This window comes from Cucurbita maxima, unplaced genomic scaffold (genome assembly GCF_002738345.1).
Source record: "Cucurbita maxima cultivar Rimu unplaced genomic scaffold, Cmax_1.0 Cma_Scf00004, whole genome shotgun sequence".
NCBI classification, from domain to species: Eukaryota; Viridiplantae; Streptophyta; class Magnoliopsida; order Cucurbitales; family Cucurbitaceae; genus Cucurbita; species Cucurbita maxima.
In genome coordinates this window covers 3,684,006-3,700,953 of record NW_019272020.1, presented here as the reverse complement: position 1 = coordinate 3,700,953, position 16,948 = coordinate 3,684,006, and the positions used below count along the sequence as shown (strand labels likewise).

At 38.1% G+C, this 16,948-nt stretch overlaps 3 protein-coding genes across 4 annotated transcripts; 1 reads left to right on the top strand and 2 right to left on the bottom strand.

The window, feature by feature from the left end:
• Nucleotides 1-1,481: 1,481 nt before the first annotated feature.
• On the top strand, nucleotides 1,482-2,515 carry LOC111478808 (histone H1). Its single transcript, XM_023123284.1, has 2 exons — nucleotides 1,482-1,737; nucleotides 1,935-2,515. Exons 1-2 carry the CDS (start codon nucleotides 1,558-1,560, stop codon nucleotides 2,367-2,369), a joined length of 615 nt encoding a protein of 204 aa, XP_022979052.1. The 5' UTR covers nucleotides 1,482-1,557; the 3' UTR covers nucleotides 2,370-2,515.
• Nucleotides 2,516-4,412: 1,897 nt separating this feature from the next.
• Nucleotides 4,413-6,937, bottom strand: LOC111478031 (NAC domain-containing protein 37-like). Of its 2 annotated transcripts, none has more exons than XM_023122101.1 (4): nucleotides 6,873-6,937; nucleotides 5,956-6,156; nucleotides 5,598-5,869; nucleotides 4,413-5,093 (listed from the first exon to the last, which is right to left on the bottom strand). In XM_023122101.1, exons 2-4 carry the CDS (start codon nucleotides 6,122-6,124, stop codon nucleotides 4,494-4,496), a joined length of 1,041 nt encoding a protein of 346 aa, XP_022977869.1. In that variant the 5' UTR covers nucleotides 6,125-6,156; nucleotides 6,873-6,937; the 3' UTR covers nucleotides 4,413-4,493. The 2 variants fall into 2 exon arrangements, with proteins under 2 accessions (XP_022977869.1, XP_022977870.1); XM_023122102.1 differs by having other exon boundaries at nucleotides 5,956-6,142; nucleotides 6,873-6,925.
• Nucleotides 6,938-11,508: 4,571 nt separating this feature from the next.
• LOC111478744 (probable LRR receptor-like serine/threonine-protein kinase At4g36180) lies at nucleotides 11,509-15,445 on the bottom strand. Its single transcript, XM_023123175.1, has one exon. It carries the CDS (start codon nucleotides 15,158-15,160, stop codon nucleotides 11,753-11,755), a length of 3,408 nt encoding a protein of 1,135 aa, XP_022978943.1. The 5' UTR covers nucleotides 15,161-15,445; the 3' UTR covers nucleotides 11,509-11,752.
• Between the last annotated feature and the right edge of the window lie 1,503 nt (nucleotides 15,446-16,948).

The following is a 16,948-nucleotide window of genomic DNA, read 5'->3' as shown; positions in this document are numbered from 1 at the left end:
AAAACAACTAAATACCCACTATTTCTTGAGAATTGGTTAAAATAACAAAATATGAGGATAGATCATCGAATTAAATAAACAATAAAAATGATTAATAACAAAACTAAAAAATATATAAAAATATTTTAATTGAAATATGTTATTTATCTCTAAAGTTCTAAACTATTAAAAAAAATAAAAAATAAAAAAATATATAAATTGTGATATAATAATATTGCTTTTAGAATATATTTTAAAATTAAAAATAATATAAATAATTATTTCTAACAGTAATAAATTATTTAATTTTCATTTCTTATTAGTTACCACCATCGTCAAAAATCACCAATCCCACAAAAAAATGAATCAACTCTTATATTATCAATGATGGCATTTGACAATTTATACTGACTTTGGTGTACAAGGAGTTTAAACACAACTAAAATGCAAGTGACAATAGAGAAAAATGATAATAGACAAACGACATCCACGAATACAATGAACTAGTCACATGACTTCGTCAACTCCAATAATGATCTCATGAAGGATGAAGGAACGCTAAGGTTGGAGAAGGGGACAAATTCTAGGGAGGGTGATTCCAGATACACTAGCTGTGGAGAATTGAAAGACAAATCAAGTTTGAGACGAAGAAGGAATAAAAATAATAATATACCAATAGTCCCTGTGAGATTCCCCATGAATAGGAAGAGGGAATGAAATTACAAGAGTCAAATCTATTTTAAAACTATGAGGCTAGTAGCTACAAGTAACTAGACAAAGTGGACAATATTTGTTGGTGGTGGACTTGGACTTTTACAAATGGTCTTAGAGTCAAACACTGAGCGGTGAGCCAGCAAAGACGTGAGGATGTTGAACCCCCAAGGGGTGGATGAACGGTTAAAAATGGTATCATTGTGCCAATGAGAACGCAACTACTTTGGCCCTCCAAGGTGGATTGTGAGATCCTACATCTGTAGGCAGAAAAAACGTAAGGATGTTGGGCCTCTAAAAATGTGGATTATGAGATCTTGCATCAATCGGTAGCAAGAGCACGAGAATGTTGGGTCTCCAAAAAAATGAGTTGTGAAATCTCACCTGGTCTGTTTGCTCATAGAACACTAGAAAGTGTTCCATTTGTAAACCATTATCTATAACTGACCCATCATTCGAATCTCCAACTTTTTTTCCTTCAATTTGTTGAAAATGGCTGGGAATTAGTGAAAGCAAATTCCATTTAATTGGCACTTAAAATTAACACAGAAAACACAACCTCTCTTCATTTTATGTGCATGAAAATGCAAGCAAAAAACAAACCCCGGTTTGTATTTATCCAAATCAACGTCTCCTTTCAGGATTTTGATCTCGTAATAACGACCCGTTTTCCTCCACGTGTGCGCTCCAGATCATTTTTTTCTCCAACTTGGCTATCCATGTCCACTTGAATTGGCCAATCAGAGTTCGTACTTCCCTCCACATCCAGATTCTTCTTCCCCTATAAATTCCTCGGTGTATCAATTCGTTTCCAGCATATTCGTTAAGCGTTTGGTTCTCGTTCTGTAATTTGTGGAAATTTTGATCATGTCGTCGACTGGGGAAACTGAAGTGAAAGTTCCGGCGGAGGATGCTCCTTCTGCGGAGGTTCCGTCTGCGGAGGAGCCGAAGGAGGCCGAGAAGCCGGTGGAGGAGAAGAAATCTAGGACTCCGAGGGAGAAGAAGCCTAGGCAGTCTAAGGTGGCTTCACATCCACCGTACTTTCAGGTAATTTAGTCCGTTGATGTTTTGATTACAGCGTGACGAGTTCGATTCTGTTGACCTTTTGATTATAGCGCGACGAGTTTGATTCTGTTGATCTTTTGATTATAGCGTGACGAGTTTGATTCTGTTGATCTTGATTGAATCGAGTCTTTATTCTGATGAATTGCGATGTATTGGTTGTGATTGTGTTGATTTTGCAGATGATCAAGGAAGCAATCACGTCGCTCAACGAGAAGAATGGATCGAGTCCGTACGCCATAGCCAAATACATGGAGGAGAAACACAAGGAAGTTCTTCCAGCAAATTTCAGGAAAATCTTGGCGCTACAATTGAAGAATTCGACCGCTAAAGGAAAGTTAAGGAAGATCAAGGCTTCGTATGAGCTATCCGAAGCGGGAAAGAAAGACAAGAAGGCTTCGAAGGTCGCAAAAGCGAATGCAGAGAAGAACACCAAACAGGCAAGAACTACTAGAGCTACTGCAGGGAAGAGGAAGGACGAGGCAGCAAGTAAGACGGCGAAGGCGGTGAAGAAGGTTGTTGCAAAGAAACCGAAAAGAACTACTCCGGCGAAGCCAAAGCAGCCGAAATCAATTAGGTCCCCTGCTGCTAAGAGGGCAAAGAAAGCGGTTGCGTGAACGTAGAATCGAACAACTTGTCTTCGATTTCTCTCTTGTGAATATCTTGCCTCCGAATTACGATCATGTAGTTTGTAAATTCTTGGTCCTATGATCTTGTAGTCTTTGCTTTAACTGCAATGGAAATAAATCCTTTCTTGCTCAGAGACTCAATAAACTGAAATAGAAGAAACAGACATTCGCTTCTGGATGTTTCTCTTACGATTCACACAGATTGCCATTAAAGAACTGGTTGAATCTCAGCCTTTCGATTCGAGACACATGGCTCAGGATTGGTGATGAATGAGAAAGAAGAATCTCAATGGAAACCCACAGATTTACATCATTATTCGTCGCGTCGTTTGATTTGAATCAATCCCAACCATGGCCTATGGTTTTGATTTTCTCCCTCTTGATTTAGGATTTTTTTAAATCAATCCCGAGTCTTTTATGATATCTTAGAATAATTAAACACATTTTAATTGACAAAGTTGCAAGAACAAGGAAATAAGCCCTAAAAATAGCCGTAATTTCAATGAATTTGTCAGAGTTATTCCAATTAAAAAATTAATTAAAAAAAATGAGAGGATCAATCTTATTCGGGCCGAGTTTGGTAGGACGGCCCATTTTCGTATGCTTTTGTCCCTATAAACCCGTGCTTCACAATTTATTTATTTTTTTATTTTTTTTATTTCCGAAAGGTAAAATTGGAACCAACCATAGATCAAAGTATCTTTTAAAAAAAATGAGCGTAAACAAAATTTAATCCTTAAAAAAAAACGAGAAATAATAATAACGACTGTGCGGTACTTGTGCTAACTTGGTGAACAAGCCAACCGCATGGAAGTCAAGCTTTGCGGACAACCTTGACGTAGGATTGAATCTCAAGTCACGTTTGAAAAAAATATTTTAAAAAACTTGAGCGAGAAAATGCGTTTAAAGCAATTAAAAAAAAATCAATGTAAGTAACCAGTGTAGGTCCACAACTTTGATACCATATAACTCAAGTAGGAAAAGTTGACAACTAGACACATCTCGCAATAGTACATTTTAGACATGATTTTGTTGACCATATCCGGGTAGTGACACAACAATAGTAAATGACTATTGAACATGAAAGCATGTAAGAGAGGTTTGAAATAGGCATGAGGCAATAGACAGCACGTCCTGGACCAGTATGACCGAAACATCCAACACACAATCACAAACAATGCACTTTAGACAAACATGATCGTGAAATGTGGCATCAACCAATTATTTTACTTCAAAAACATTCTCCTAGACCTGTCGTTTTTGTCAACTTTTACACTCATTGCTTGTTTTGCTTTCTTGTTTCCTTCCTCTTTTCATTTGCAGACACCAGTTTGTACACAATTCTAGTCTTTTTATTTGCTTTCATAGTCATCTCTCCTAACCCACAATTCATTCCCGACTGTTATACTATGTTGAGGATGGTTTATATTCAGATTTAGATTATGTTGTTTGGATGGGATTCGTATGTTGTGCTTACGAAGAATGCTAAAGAACAGGATAAGAGAGTGTAAGTGGATGGTGAAAGGGGAGAGGAAAATAAGCCAAAAGGGAAGAAGAGAGGACCATTGAGCCCACTGGAAAGACTGTAAAAAGACAACGTAAGACATGCGTTTTTGTCCATTCAGGAACCGCCCTCCGACACAAACTGCACACCTCAAACTTCAAACTTGTCTTGCTTTCTTTTTCAGACACACAAAACCATGCACTCACCCACCAACTACCTCTCCCTCTCTCTCTCTCTCATATAATGTAAGTTCATGTAAACAAGTAATAAACGATACACATTAAGCGGTGTACCAGGGAAGACGTTGAGCATCAAAGGGGGTGGATATCGAGTGGTATGTCAGTGAGAACGCTAGGCTCCAAAGGAGGTGAACACCGAGCATTATGCCAGAAAGAACCCTAGGTCCTAAAATGGGTGGATTATGAAATCCCAAACGAAACATTTTTCTAGAAGGGCATGAAAATCTCTCCCTAGTAAACACATTTATTGAGAGAAAGCTTGAAAAGAAAAGTCCAAAGAAGACAATATCTGATAACGTGGTTCGCTCATTCATATCATACAAAAATAGATGATAGAGATATGATCTCAAGATCCATAATAAGCCTCATCTAATAATACATATTTGACTCCAAGTTTGAACTTAAGAACCCTTTATACATGTTCTCTTCATCATCTACTCTATTCTGCATCAATAATATCGCCATGTCTACTGAATTATGATTGTCACTATTATTTTGTGCTCCAAACCTTGAATCTCCTTCTCCTTCAAATGCCTCTTCTTGGCTCAATTGGGAAGCCACAAACTTGTCCAGTGCCCTCCAATCCGTCACCTTTGACATGTTGTTGTTGTTCCTTCTTTTGGTTGGTTGATATTCTTCTTCATAGCAATCTGACAGCAAAGAAATGGAGCTTGATCTCTTCACCAATGGAAGAGATGAGCTCTCAAGCTGTGGAAGCTGTAAAAATGGATCATTATATTGTAGAAGCTTCACATTCTCAGCTTCCATCTCCTGCTTACACATGATATTATTATGCTCTAACAATCCCTGTGGTGGTGGCTTCCTTGAGATGAACTCAAGCGGATCGATTGCTGAGCTGACTCCAATCGGTTCATCGTAGAAATAGCTCGAATCCCACTGCTCGACTGTCGTCTTTGATTGTCCCGTTGTTCGCTTCTTGAATGCCCTACATACCACCCACCCTTCTTCCTGAACAAACTCAACTAAATAAGAAACTGGAAACCTCTTCCTAGCATACGCATTTTAAAATTTGAAAGGGAAGTTCGGAAGGAAAAGCCCGTAAAGTTTTCTCTTTTGGTGAGGCTGTTTGTGGGTGTTTGGTAAAGTTATGAAATTATCAAAAAGTCAGAAGATGAATGATAAAACAAGGAAAAGTGATTGGAAGAAAGTGTCTTTTATTGACAAACAGGAAGGGTTAAAAGGGCATTGAAAAAATTATATGTATTTGTAAGTATTAGCCTTTGACCTGAAAATTTGGTGGGGGTCGTCTTTATGGAAAGGCTCTCCTCTTAAAACTGTGAAACCCATAAGTTCATTTCACATACTCATCATATTGTCTGTATAAAGTTAAAATGATATTCAAAAAGACTAAACTTTCTTTTTGTTTTTACATTTTACACTTATATGAACATCATGATTGTAATTGTATGTATCAAAAATTATTAATCTTATTACTTAAAGTGAAGAGCTTGCCTGGGGAGGGCTATTCTCGTCCGATTCTAATCTGTACTCGTGCATGATCCAATCAGTCTTTTGGCCGTTCGGGGCTCGCCCACGATAGAAGACGAGGGTTTTTCTCATACCCATGAGCTTATTCTTATCATAAACAGCCTTGTCTCTTCCGGTCGCCTTCCAGAACCCGGCCAACGTAGCCCTATTCGTCCTCGTCCCGGTCGGATATTTCTTGTCCTTATGACTAAAGAAGTACCATTCATTTTGCTCTTCATACCCAATCCAACATTTCTCTGCCCATCACAAACACAATTCTCATCAGATCATTACAAACAAAGAGATCTAGGGTTTGTTTAGAAACCCTAAAAATAAATGTTACCTTGAAGATCCCATGGCTCGATCCGATAAAGATCGATATCTTTGATGACATCAAGATCAATCTTCTGTGAAGCTACCTTCTTCCTTAGATAATATCCGACAAGCTCTTCGTCGGTCGGATGAAACCGAAACCCCGGTGGAACACACGATGACTCCATAGACTCCATCATCACCGCCAAGGTTTCTCTCTACATGTGAATTACTACATTAAATTCATCCCCACACAAAAAAAAAAAAAAAAAAAAAAAAAAAAAAAAAAAAAAAAAAAAAAAAAAAAAAAAAAAAAAAAAAAAAAAAAAAAAAAAAAAAAAAAAAAAAAAAACGTTAATCCTCTCATGATGGAAATTGAATGTATAGATATATAAATGAATGTGTGTTTATATATATGTAGGGGTTGATGGAAATTGGCGAATGAAATGGTGGCACGTGGAATGATAGATAATGATCAGTTGATTTGGTGGTATAAGTCTGTGAGGGGAGAATAACCCGCGTGTGTTATAAACAAAAGGCATTAAATGAGAGAGAATGATTATTTGTGGTGAAAAAAGTGGATGAAGAAATGATGAGGGAGAGGGAATGTTTTTTTTGGGAGGAAAAAATGGAGGTGGTTGAAGGAATTCGGACAACTAAAGGGGTGTTGGTTTGGGGTTAATCATGCTGTCCTGCCTTGGTAAATGCTTCGAATCATAACTAAGGATGACGTGATTAGTTATCACAGATTAGCACGCGCTTCTCCGAACTGGGTTTTTGAGTCTGATTCAGAGGGGCCTTTGTCTGGTTGTCGAGAATTTTTAAGGCACGTCCTCCGATCACCACCCCTCGAAAATGCCAACCTTAACTTTACCATAATTTCAACTACAAAATGCTCTCAGAAGGGTAAAGGTTAAAAATTTATACACGGATGGGGTTGGTATGTACCTGGGAGGAAACTAGTACAGCCGGCGGCGGAGGGAGGAGGAGGAGGAGGAGGAGGAGGAGGAATTGTAATTGAAGGTAGTGTGTAGGGGGGAAATGGGGAGAGAAAGGGATATAAAAGAAGGGTTTTGGGTACTGTGTAGGGTCAGTGTCTTGCGCATGGGTTCATGCCTGTCCCTACTTCCATGACGTCTTTCATTCTCTCTCTTCGCATTTTTTACAGTTTTACTTAACTTTTCTTTCTGCTGGTAAAATGTGAAAGGAAGGCCATCGCCTAAGTAATTTTTTATTATTACTATTGGCGTATATGGTGTCTTTTTGTGACGTATGAATAAATAAGAGATACATGAGTGAATGATATCACATTCACCATATATATATATATATATACTTGCTAAAACAATAAGAGGACAGAGAACAAAGCTCTCTCTCATGATCTTCGTCGCTAACTCTATCAATCGTTTAAAATGTTTTCAACTTTACTTTTAAAAACAAACTTTTTCAAACGGTTAAGAGTCTACTATTGAGTTATGATATACAATCATAACATGTGAGATCCGATGTTGATTGGAGAGGAATACGAAACATTTTTTTATAAGAGTGTGGAAAGCTATCCCTAGTAGATGCGTTTTAAAACTGTGAGACTGACGATGATACGGGACAAAGTGGACAATATCTACCAGCAATGTGTTTGAGTTATTATATATGATATTAGAGCCAGACATTTTGAGAGGACATAAGGTCACAAGGGGTAGATTGTGAGATTTAACATTGAAGAAAACCAAATATTCTATTAAAAATGTTTTAAAATTGTAAAACTGACTAAGCAAATAACAGACCAAAAACAATATCCGCTAAAGGTTAGCATTTTAGTTGGTGCTTGATTCTTGTTTTTAAGTGAAATTTTGTTTTTGAATTTTATTTTAAATTAGAAAACATAAAAATAAAATATTTTCCCAAACAACCTTAAAAAATAAGAAACAAGAAAGCCTTTTTTCAGGAAAAAAAGCTGAGATAAATTTCAGAAACAGTGAACTAAACCAATAACTCTATATATAAATATCATGTGATGATTAGAATTAATAAAGTATACATCATTTTTTTAAAATACATTTTATTTTTCCAGAATTTAGATAAAAAATACTATTTTGTATGGGTCAATCAATTTAAATATACACAAAAAAGAATTAATAATATTCATCCACGAAAATGAGAGAAAATAAGTTTAAGCACACACATCAGCCACGCTGGCAGAATAAATGCGATGCCACGTAATGCCGCCAAAAGCCGACCTCCCACGCTGGACACTGACTCGTGGCATCTCTAACTGACATGGCCTTTATGGACTCGAACGGTTAGGATGTAAGGTATAAAGAAGTGGTGAATGGGATGGCGTTGGGGGCATTTTCGTAAATTAGGAGGAGAGGTAGAATTCCGACCAGCAAATGATTTCTCGACAAGTACTTTGGAGAAGAAAGAAACAGTTGTCCAGAAAGGAAAGAGAAAAGTACAAAAAACAGGGACACGTGTCAGTCAGTGGTTGGTGGGGTTTTGTTCCTTTACGTAGCACATAAACAAAGCAAACGAAAAAGAATTTTGAAAATATATATTGAGTAAATTAGGGAGTGGTTTTATTTTAGGGCCAATTTAATTAAATTTATAGTACGTATTTTTAAGAAAGAGATTCAATTATAAAGTATAATTAATTGAAAACATTATTATATGGATTGGAAAAATAATAGAATTAATTTGAATAAGGGAAGAATAGGGTTGAAGAAAGAAGGGCAGTGGGGAATCTCCGACATGTCGTTTCATGATCTGATTATAGATAATGGTAAGTTATCAACGTCATTAGCTATGAAGACAAGGATTTTATCAAGTGTCGGCCATGGGCATGCTGGTCGGAGCACTAAAACGATTAATGTTTGGTTCACTCGGCCGCCGCCTTTAAGAAAGTGACCTGAATTAGTCGAAACGCCGCCCACCTCAGCCGTGAGGGAGTGGTGCATCCGGTGATATAGATTGCGTTTGCCCACGCAGGACGGTGGTGGTGGTGGTCGGCTGCGGATCCAATCATGCGGCGGACCGCATCATTACCCCGCCCCCCACCCAAATGGGTTCCCACCAAAAATTCCATTTTTCTCTGAAATTCTCGTCAATGAACAAAAGGAGAGAATAAATAAAACAAAATAAAGTTTGCGTTAGAGTACATGTTTGGCTATTTAAAAGGTTAATCAATAATTTATAAATAAGGAATATATCTTCATTGTTCGAGTGAAAAACAAAAACTAAAATCATAAAAAATTATATTTAAAATAGACAATATCATATTAAACGATTGTGATTCTTAAATTCTCTCGTCAAACCATATGTTAAACATTAATAATGCAATTTGGAATATTTTTGGGTCTTATTCATTTACCTCAGAAAGTATAATTCGTTAGATTAATTGGATTTAATCATAGCTACTTAGGCATAATCAAGATTATTAGATGTAGTCTTTTAATAATGTGATGTAGACCAACTAACCAAATTCTAACCCCACTAGTCAATTCTCAAAAAAAGAATACATTTGCTAAAAAGTCCTTGCATAAATGGTTAATTACACCAACACAAATATATATTTTGTTAATTACAGAATAATACATAATTCAATTTTAACTGGGCTTATCATTGGTATTATAGATTCCACTTCATGGTCACGGTGGGCTTTAGTTGTATGAGTAGCCCATTTGGATAGGCATGAGCGAAGCCCATTAATCATCCATAAATGGGCTGAGGCCCAAACAAGATTGGTCGAGCCCACATGTTGCCTGCTTAGTATGAATGGGAACATAGTACACTGAACACCTAGTCAGAAAAAGGGACTGTGATCAAAGATTTAGGGAATCTCTTGGTGGGACCCCTTAGTATTCTTATTTTACTAATTTTAAAATAAGTTAATATATAAATATCAACTACGCATAGAAATGGATTTGCTTTTCTTTGCCTGTCTAGTAAACTATATTATTTTACAAAAAGTCTATGCACAAGATAAGCTTAATTCAATTAAAAAATACTTCAAAATTTAATTATATGTGTTGATACACGGATCTAACATAAATGGATTCACACCGACTAAGAAAATAGACACTGAGAAGAGAAAGTGGATTTACAAACGTCTTATATTGGATTAAACGTCGAGATAGTAAAAAACGTGTTTGACATACACACTCTAATGCTTGAGTGAAGTACGGTTTATAGACGTTGAGTAAGAATTGGCGTATTGTAAGAATACCTTAAAGGTGCATCTCAGTTTTCTAGTGTATCTAAGGTTTTTAAGGGCACACATTAGGTTGAAACATGAATAAAATCGGTTTGATATGACCTTATTAGGTTATTCTAAGTCGGTTAGACTAATTCAATTGAATTTTAAGTCGCACTGGACCCAATTGAGCGCAGTTTGTCAAACTTCAATTACCATTTCAAAGATTGATAATTCAATCTTCCATCTTTAGCATGTATTAAACTAATTAAAAAAAAAAAATTGAAATATCAACATAAAATTTTCATCGAGAACTCGAATAAGAATGATGTGATTGTTTATGACCTTCTACCATGTCTACTCAACATGGAGTCTCGCTCATGCCAACCCCCAACATAGACCATCTCTTATGCAAACATAAAACACAACATAACTACCGTAAAACGTCGGTCTTGTTCCTCAATTCCACTCATTAAGAGCTTCAAATGACTTCGACTTGGTGAATTCACAGTATTAAATCATCACTAGTTCAAATGTGACTTGAACTTGACATTGACACCCATTGTATCATGGTATATTTAGTATCAGAACAAGAAAATAACTAATATTAAAAGCGAAAAACACGACAGAGAACAAAAAACATTTGAATTATTTTCATTGGACTACCAAGAACTAACAATAAAGTATTATCGACAAGTTTTCTTTTTTAATATAAAATTAAAAAAACAACGGTATTATTTAGCAAATAAATGGCATATTTAAACTAGGAACACTCAACGGTCACTGCTGCCACCTTGGACTCATACGCGCAAAACATTTTAAAAAAACAAAACCAAATTCCAACATGATGCGTTTTATACTGATGTTTTTAACTTATTGGGCAGAAAAATTATTGAAGCAATTAAAAGAAAGCAGAAAAGGGTTTGAATGAGCAATTAAATAATAGGGTCAGAAGGAGTAAGAGTACCCACCCACGAGGCCACGATGTTTTACTGAAAACTGCAGATTAGATTCAGACAGGCTGTACCCAAAAAGAAAGCTACTCAAAAGGGCTAAAAAGATTACAATTTTGAAAAGGAAAAAAAGAGAGCCGAAAGGATACCAATTGGATAGCGGGAAAAGTGGAAGCGTTGCATTGGGTGGTCTACGAGGAGCATTAAAAATCAAACCTTTGGGGGTTGGTGCCGTCGTGTTTTGCCACCTTCATCGCCTTCAAACTCATAAACTACAGATCAGAAACCAACAAGACATTAACGGCTACATGGATGAAGAACAAGGACGAACAGGGCGCCTCTGGGAACCACGTGACCAAACCCGGACCTGCTTGGCTTTTGTCGTGTTTTTGAGTAAAAAGGACACTTTTAGTCCCCCAACAAAAAAAAAAAAAAAAAAAAGAAAAAAAAAAAAACTAAGAACATCGGCTTTCCGTCCGTCCCTAACCGTTGACAGTTTGTTTTTGGTTTAAGATAGTGTTCTCCACAGTCCCGACCAGGCCATCCACTTTTCTCCATAAGAACACAATGATGGAACGGATAAAATGACATTTTAACAGCAAGGGGGAGAATTAAAAAAGAGAAATTACATTCAAATCAGTTGCGGTTAAAAATTCCAAAGTGATTGATGAATGGGTTGATTTGATTTATGGGTTCGGTGGCGAGAGTTGGGAGGTGGGATCGGCGGAGGACGGGATATCGGGTCCGACTCGACAACCTTCGAGCATGAAAACGATATCCGACATGGTCGGCCGATCACGGGGATCGGGTGCAGTGCAAAGCAATCCAACTTTTACACCTAGTAAGAACTCCTCCCATTCTGATGACTCTGGATCCAGCTCAAGCAATCCTGGTTCTAAAAGCTCAGTAATTTGGCCTCTCTGCAATTGCTTTTTTACCCACTTGACAATGTCTTCATCTTCTGTGAACATCACTGGTTTCTTCCCTGTTAAAATCTCGAGCAACACAATGCCGAAGCTGTAGACATCAGATTCCTTGGTGGCCTCCCCTGTCAACACTGCTTCCGGAGCAATGTAGCCCAATGTGCCTACTAAGGTAGATGTGGATGCTTCGGCAGAGGCCGTGAGAGTTAATCGATCGAGCCCGAAATCGGACAAATGAGCTTCGAAATCGGCGTCGAATAGAACACTTTGTGGCTTAACATCTCCATGGATAATGGATGATGAATGAAGAAAGGCTAATCCACGGGCGATTCCAAGAGCAATGAGATGCCGCATTGGCCAATTCAGAACATGACCATCTTGGTGAGATGCTTCCTGAAGGAGAGTAGCAAGGTTTCCATTAGGCATGTAGTCATACACTAACAGCCGCATATCAGGTGGGCCAGCATAGTAGCCACGAAGAACAGTGAGATTGCGGTGCCTAACTTTTCCCAATGATTCAGCTTCTTTTCTGAACATGTTTTCGTCCAATGATCCATTTGAGAGGCGGCGGATTGAGAGCACCATGCCATCATTGTAGCAAGCCTTGAAAACCAACCCATAACGGGTTCTGCTTAGAACATTTTCTTCATCGAATTGCCTTGTTGCCTCGATTGTTTCCGCCAAGGTAATCTTGTTGTTGAACATTACAAGCTTTGGCCCTCCATTTTCTGAGCTTCCACGGCCACCACTAGCCGCAGAGCTAACCCTTGCTGGGCTTGTTTTCTTCTCTCCAGACGCCTTCTCTTTGAGCCTCTTCCGCCATCTCAACAAGCTGAAAATGTAAAAGCAGCAACACAAAGTCAACAGGCAAGCTCCACTGGCGGCCACTACAATGAAGAGTATCAATCTCTTCATTCTATCCTTTTTCTCTGTATCCTTACAATTCCGAGCCAATGGTTTCCCACATAAATCAGAATTGTTAGCAAACACAGATGAACAGTTGAATCTAGAGCCTAAAGAGGGTGGAATTTCGCCTTCTAGATCATTACTCGATACGTTTAAGCTCGTCAATCCGGCAATGGAGCTAAGATTAGCAGGGATTACACCACTTAAATTGTTGGATGAGAGGTCAAGCGAGGTTAAGTTTGAGAGCTCCGACAACGACTCCGGTATGCTACCCGAAAGATGATTCGAGTTCAGACGGAGAGATTCTAAAGACGAGCAACTCGAGATCGCCTCTGGGATTTCACCGGTCAATTTATTACTGCCCAAGTCCAGCTCTAGCAGATGAGATAAACGAGACAGATCGGCCGGAATATGGCCTGAAAGAGCATTTGAATGGACCTCCAAAATTTGTAGATCAGAGCAGTTACCTAGCTCGGAAGGGATGGACCCGGAAATGTGATTGTCTGATAATGACAGAGAAACAAGTGATCGAAGAAACCCATAATTTGAAGGGATTTGACCGGAAAATCTGTTTGAGCTTAGATTCAAGTAGCGCAAACCCATTAAACTACTGAACCCTTCAGGAACATTCCCAGATAGCTTGTTTTCTTGTAATGCAATGACCTGCAAATTAGGCAAACCAGATAGCTCAAATGGCAACTCCCCAGAAATATTCTGTTTGCTCAAGTCCAGAGTCGTTAATTTGAAGAGATTGCCAAGACTGGACGGAATCATCCCGGAAAGACTGTTGGCACTGAGATTCAAAATCTCAAGACGACTGAGATTCCCAATGCCAGTCGGAACATCACCGGAAAATTCGTTCCCACCGAGCTCCATTGCTGTTAAATTCCCAAGCCCCATTAGCTCCAGCGGAATGGTTCCGTTCAAGCCGTTGTCCTCTAAATTCAAGATTTCAAGCGCCAAGAGATTTCCCAAACTGGCCGGAACAGTGCCGGAAAAACGATTTCCTCCGAGAGACAACTGTTTCAAACCTCTCATATGACCCAAAAACGGCGGAATCTCCCCGGTTAAGCGATTCCCTTCAAAATCAATGACAGAAATCGAGGCGAAGTTCTTGATTTCAGACGGAATGGCGCCGTGAAACGAATTATTCGCTAATCTGAGCTCTTGCAGTCCCGAAAGATTCCCAATCCCAGGCGGAATCTGGCCGGAGAAGTGATTGACGGAAAAATCCAAGAGTGTCAAAGTGGAAACGCCCGTTAACCACGAAGGGAACTCTCCCCTTATCTGATTGTGTTGGATATCGAGGACCTGTAGAGCACTAAAACACGTTGCTGTCTGAGATTTGACAATGTCCGTGAACCCATTAAATCCAAGTTGAACGATCCGAAGCGACGGCGGATGCGTCGAGACATTGCAAAACATGGAGTAAGGAACTGAGCCAGAGAGACTATTATGCGAGAGTGAAATAACTTGAAGATTCGGAAGAGCTCCAATGGCGGCTGGGATTACGCCTTGGAGTGCATTTCCTTCAACGCTCAAATGAACGAGCGAAAAACAATTCGCAAGAGCCGAAGGCAACGTCCCTTCCAAAACATTGTGGTCGAGCCAGAGATGTTTAAGCTCTTGAAGCTCACCAAAGCTCGCCGGAATCTCCCCGCCGAACATGTTGAAAGAGAGATTAACAACCTGAAGCTGCGTCATGTTCACAATGCTCCTTGGAATCTGACCGGAAAATGCGTTCGACGAAAGATCGAGATACCTAAGGCTACTCGGAAGGTCGCCGGGGATGACGCCGGAGAGGTGATTCTCCGCCGCGTTGAGAATACGGAGATTACTCATATTCCCAATCTCCGCCGGAATGCCACCGGAAAACGAATTATACTGCAAGAAAACGGAACGCAGAAACAGACATTTGGACAAAGAAGACGGAATCGTACCATTGAAGAAATTGGAACGGATACTCAGCTTCCGCAACATGGGCAAGTTGGGCAACTGATCGGTCAATCGACCAGAGAGTTGAAGACGAGGCAAACGGAGTTCAGTGACTCGATTATTGGTACAAACAATACCCCGCCAGTCACAGGGCGCCAATGGGGTGGAAGAATCCCAAGCCGTCAATGCACCAAGAGGGTCATGTAAATTAAGTTTAAAGGACATCAATGCCTGAATCTCCGGTAAACTTCGGGGGCTAGTGTCGGCAGAGGAGGAAAACAGAGCACCCCAGAGGAGCAGCAGCGCCAAGAATAACAGAGGAGGCTCCATGGCTAAGAAGAAAAACTGAAACCCACCAAGACTAACCCAAGGAAGGAAGAAGCATGACTTAGAATGGCGGACGTCAAAAAAGCAAAGCGAATGAAAGAGAGAGACGTTGAAGGGACCCAGATAAGGAACAGTGAGGCACAAAAAAGGAACAGGGAGATTCAGCGAAGAGACGCAGAAGCAGAGGAGGCAGAGGAGGCAGCAGAGGGTGTTGTTCGATGAAAATGGGGAGAGGAAGAAGGGGAAAAGGGGGAATATTGATGGAGATGGGCTGGGCCTCACGTTTTAGTCTCTTCTCATGTGATCCTGCGTTTTCTCCCATCATTATTACGCCCTCTCTTTTAATTTCGCTCCCTCCTCTATCAATTATTTTCTTTTCATGCCTCCCTTTCCTATTCATTTTTCCCTTTCATATTTATTATAATAATAAAACTTATCATACCCTAACTTTATATATATTAAAGTGTTACTAAATTTTTAAAAATTTAATACTAATCTATATTTATTTTACATATAAAAGGTAACGGCTCAAGTTCATTATAAATAGATATTGTTTATTTCAGTCTATTACGTATCGTCATTAACCTCACGATTTATAAATATGCTAGAGAGAGGTTTCCACACTCTTGTAAGGTATATTTTTTTTTAGAGTAGGGTGAACGGTGAGATTCCACATCAGTTGGAGAGGATAACGAAACATTATTTATAAGAGTGTGAAAACCTCTCACTAACGAACGTGTATTAAAATAATGAAATAAATTAGGAAGCCAGACAAGTATACCATCGTATTAAATTTATTGGACAATCTTTTTGCATAAAAAATAGAAAAGGATAATGATGTTGATAAGTGAGTGAGTGAATGAATGAATCATTTGGTCACTTAATATTAATATTATATTATAAGATGTATGCCTTTAATTTTATTATTTTATTTTATTTTTTTGTTGATATTAAAAAGGTTAAAAATGTAATCTCACTATCAATAACAATAATATTTCTTTCCAGACGGATAATAACTTTAAAAGAAAAATAATAATAAATTTCAGACGTGGAAATTCCTGCTAGAAAATAATGGTTGAAATTCCTTGCAATTTTAAATGCCATTTTTGCCCAACACACTTTTTCGTCCTTTACAATTTTATATATCCATATACTTGTTTGACAAAAGGGGAGTATATATAGAGGTCAAATTATTTGTTTTTTTTCTTTTTTTTATTTTCGAATCTTTACTTTTCTTAAATGAAGCATTTTTGGACTTATTATTAAACACGCCGATCATAGGGTCAAAGCAAAAAAAAACCAATCGTCAAAATATAATTTTATTAATATTTCTTATACATATATGATACTTTTTCCCCGCCATATTCAATGCACACAATTTGGAAAGATTAAGTTGCATATTCTAGATCCTGAATTCAACTTTTTGAACTTAAAATGTCGACAATATATTATAGATGTCACAATTATCCATACTTTAATATATATATATATATAATATAACGTTTAATGTCCAAAATTCAAATTAGATGATTCCAACATGAGATTATTCCCACGTATCAATACAATTTATTTTAAGCTCCTCCGAAGAAAACCCATTTTAAATCATTCCCTTAATATAATACTTTTGTTTAATATTTGTTTCAATTTGAAATTTAATTTGAATTATTTCCGTCTATGTCAGCGGGAAGGGAGTTGGTTGAATGTCATCAATTCTTTCCCTTTTCCTTTTATTTTATTATTATTTTTTTATAATTACTTTTCAAAATTCTCGAGGTTTTCGTGGTCAATGTC

Bases quoted from the DNA above. Each gene is read 5' to 3' on its own strand.
- LOC111478031 (XM_023122101.1), bottom strand. From the start codon at position 6,124: ATGATGGAGTCTATGGAGTCATCGTGTGTTCCACCGGGGTTTCGGTTT. The intron at 5,870-5,955 runs GTAACATTTATT...TGTGATGGGCAG, and splicing joins CGAGCCATGGGATCTTCAAG to AGAAATGTTGGATTGGGTAT. The intron at 5,094-5,597 runs GCAAGCTCTTCA...GAGTTTGTTCAG, and splicing joins ACGAGAATAGCCCTCCCCAG to GAAGAAGGGTGGGTGGTATG.
- LOC111478744 (XM_023123175.1), bottom strand. From the start codon at position 15,160: ATGGAGCCTCCTCTGTTATTCTTGGCGCTGCTGCTCCTCTGGGGTGCT.
- LOC111478808 (XM_023123284.1), top strand. From the start codon at position 1,558: ATGTCGTCGACTGGGGAAACTGAAGTGAAAGTTCCGGCGGAGGATGCT. The intron at 1,738-1,934 runs GTAATTTAGTCC...TTGATTTTGCAG, and splicing joins CACATCCACCGTACTTTCAG to ATGATCAAGGAAGCAATCAC.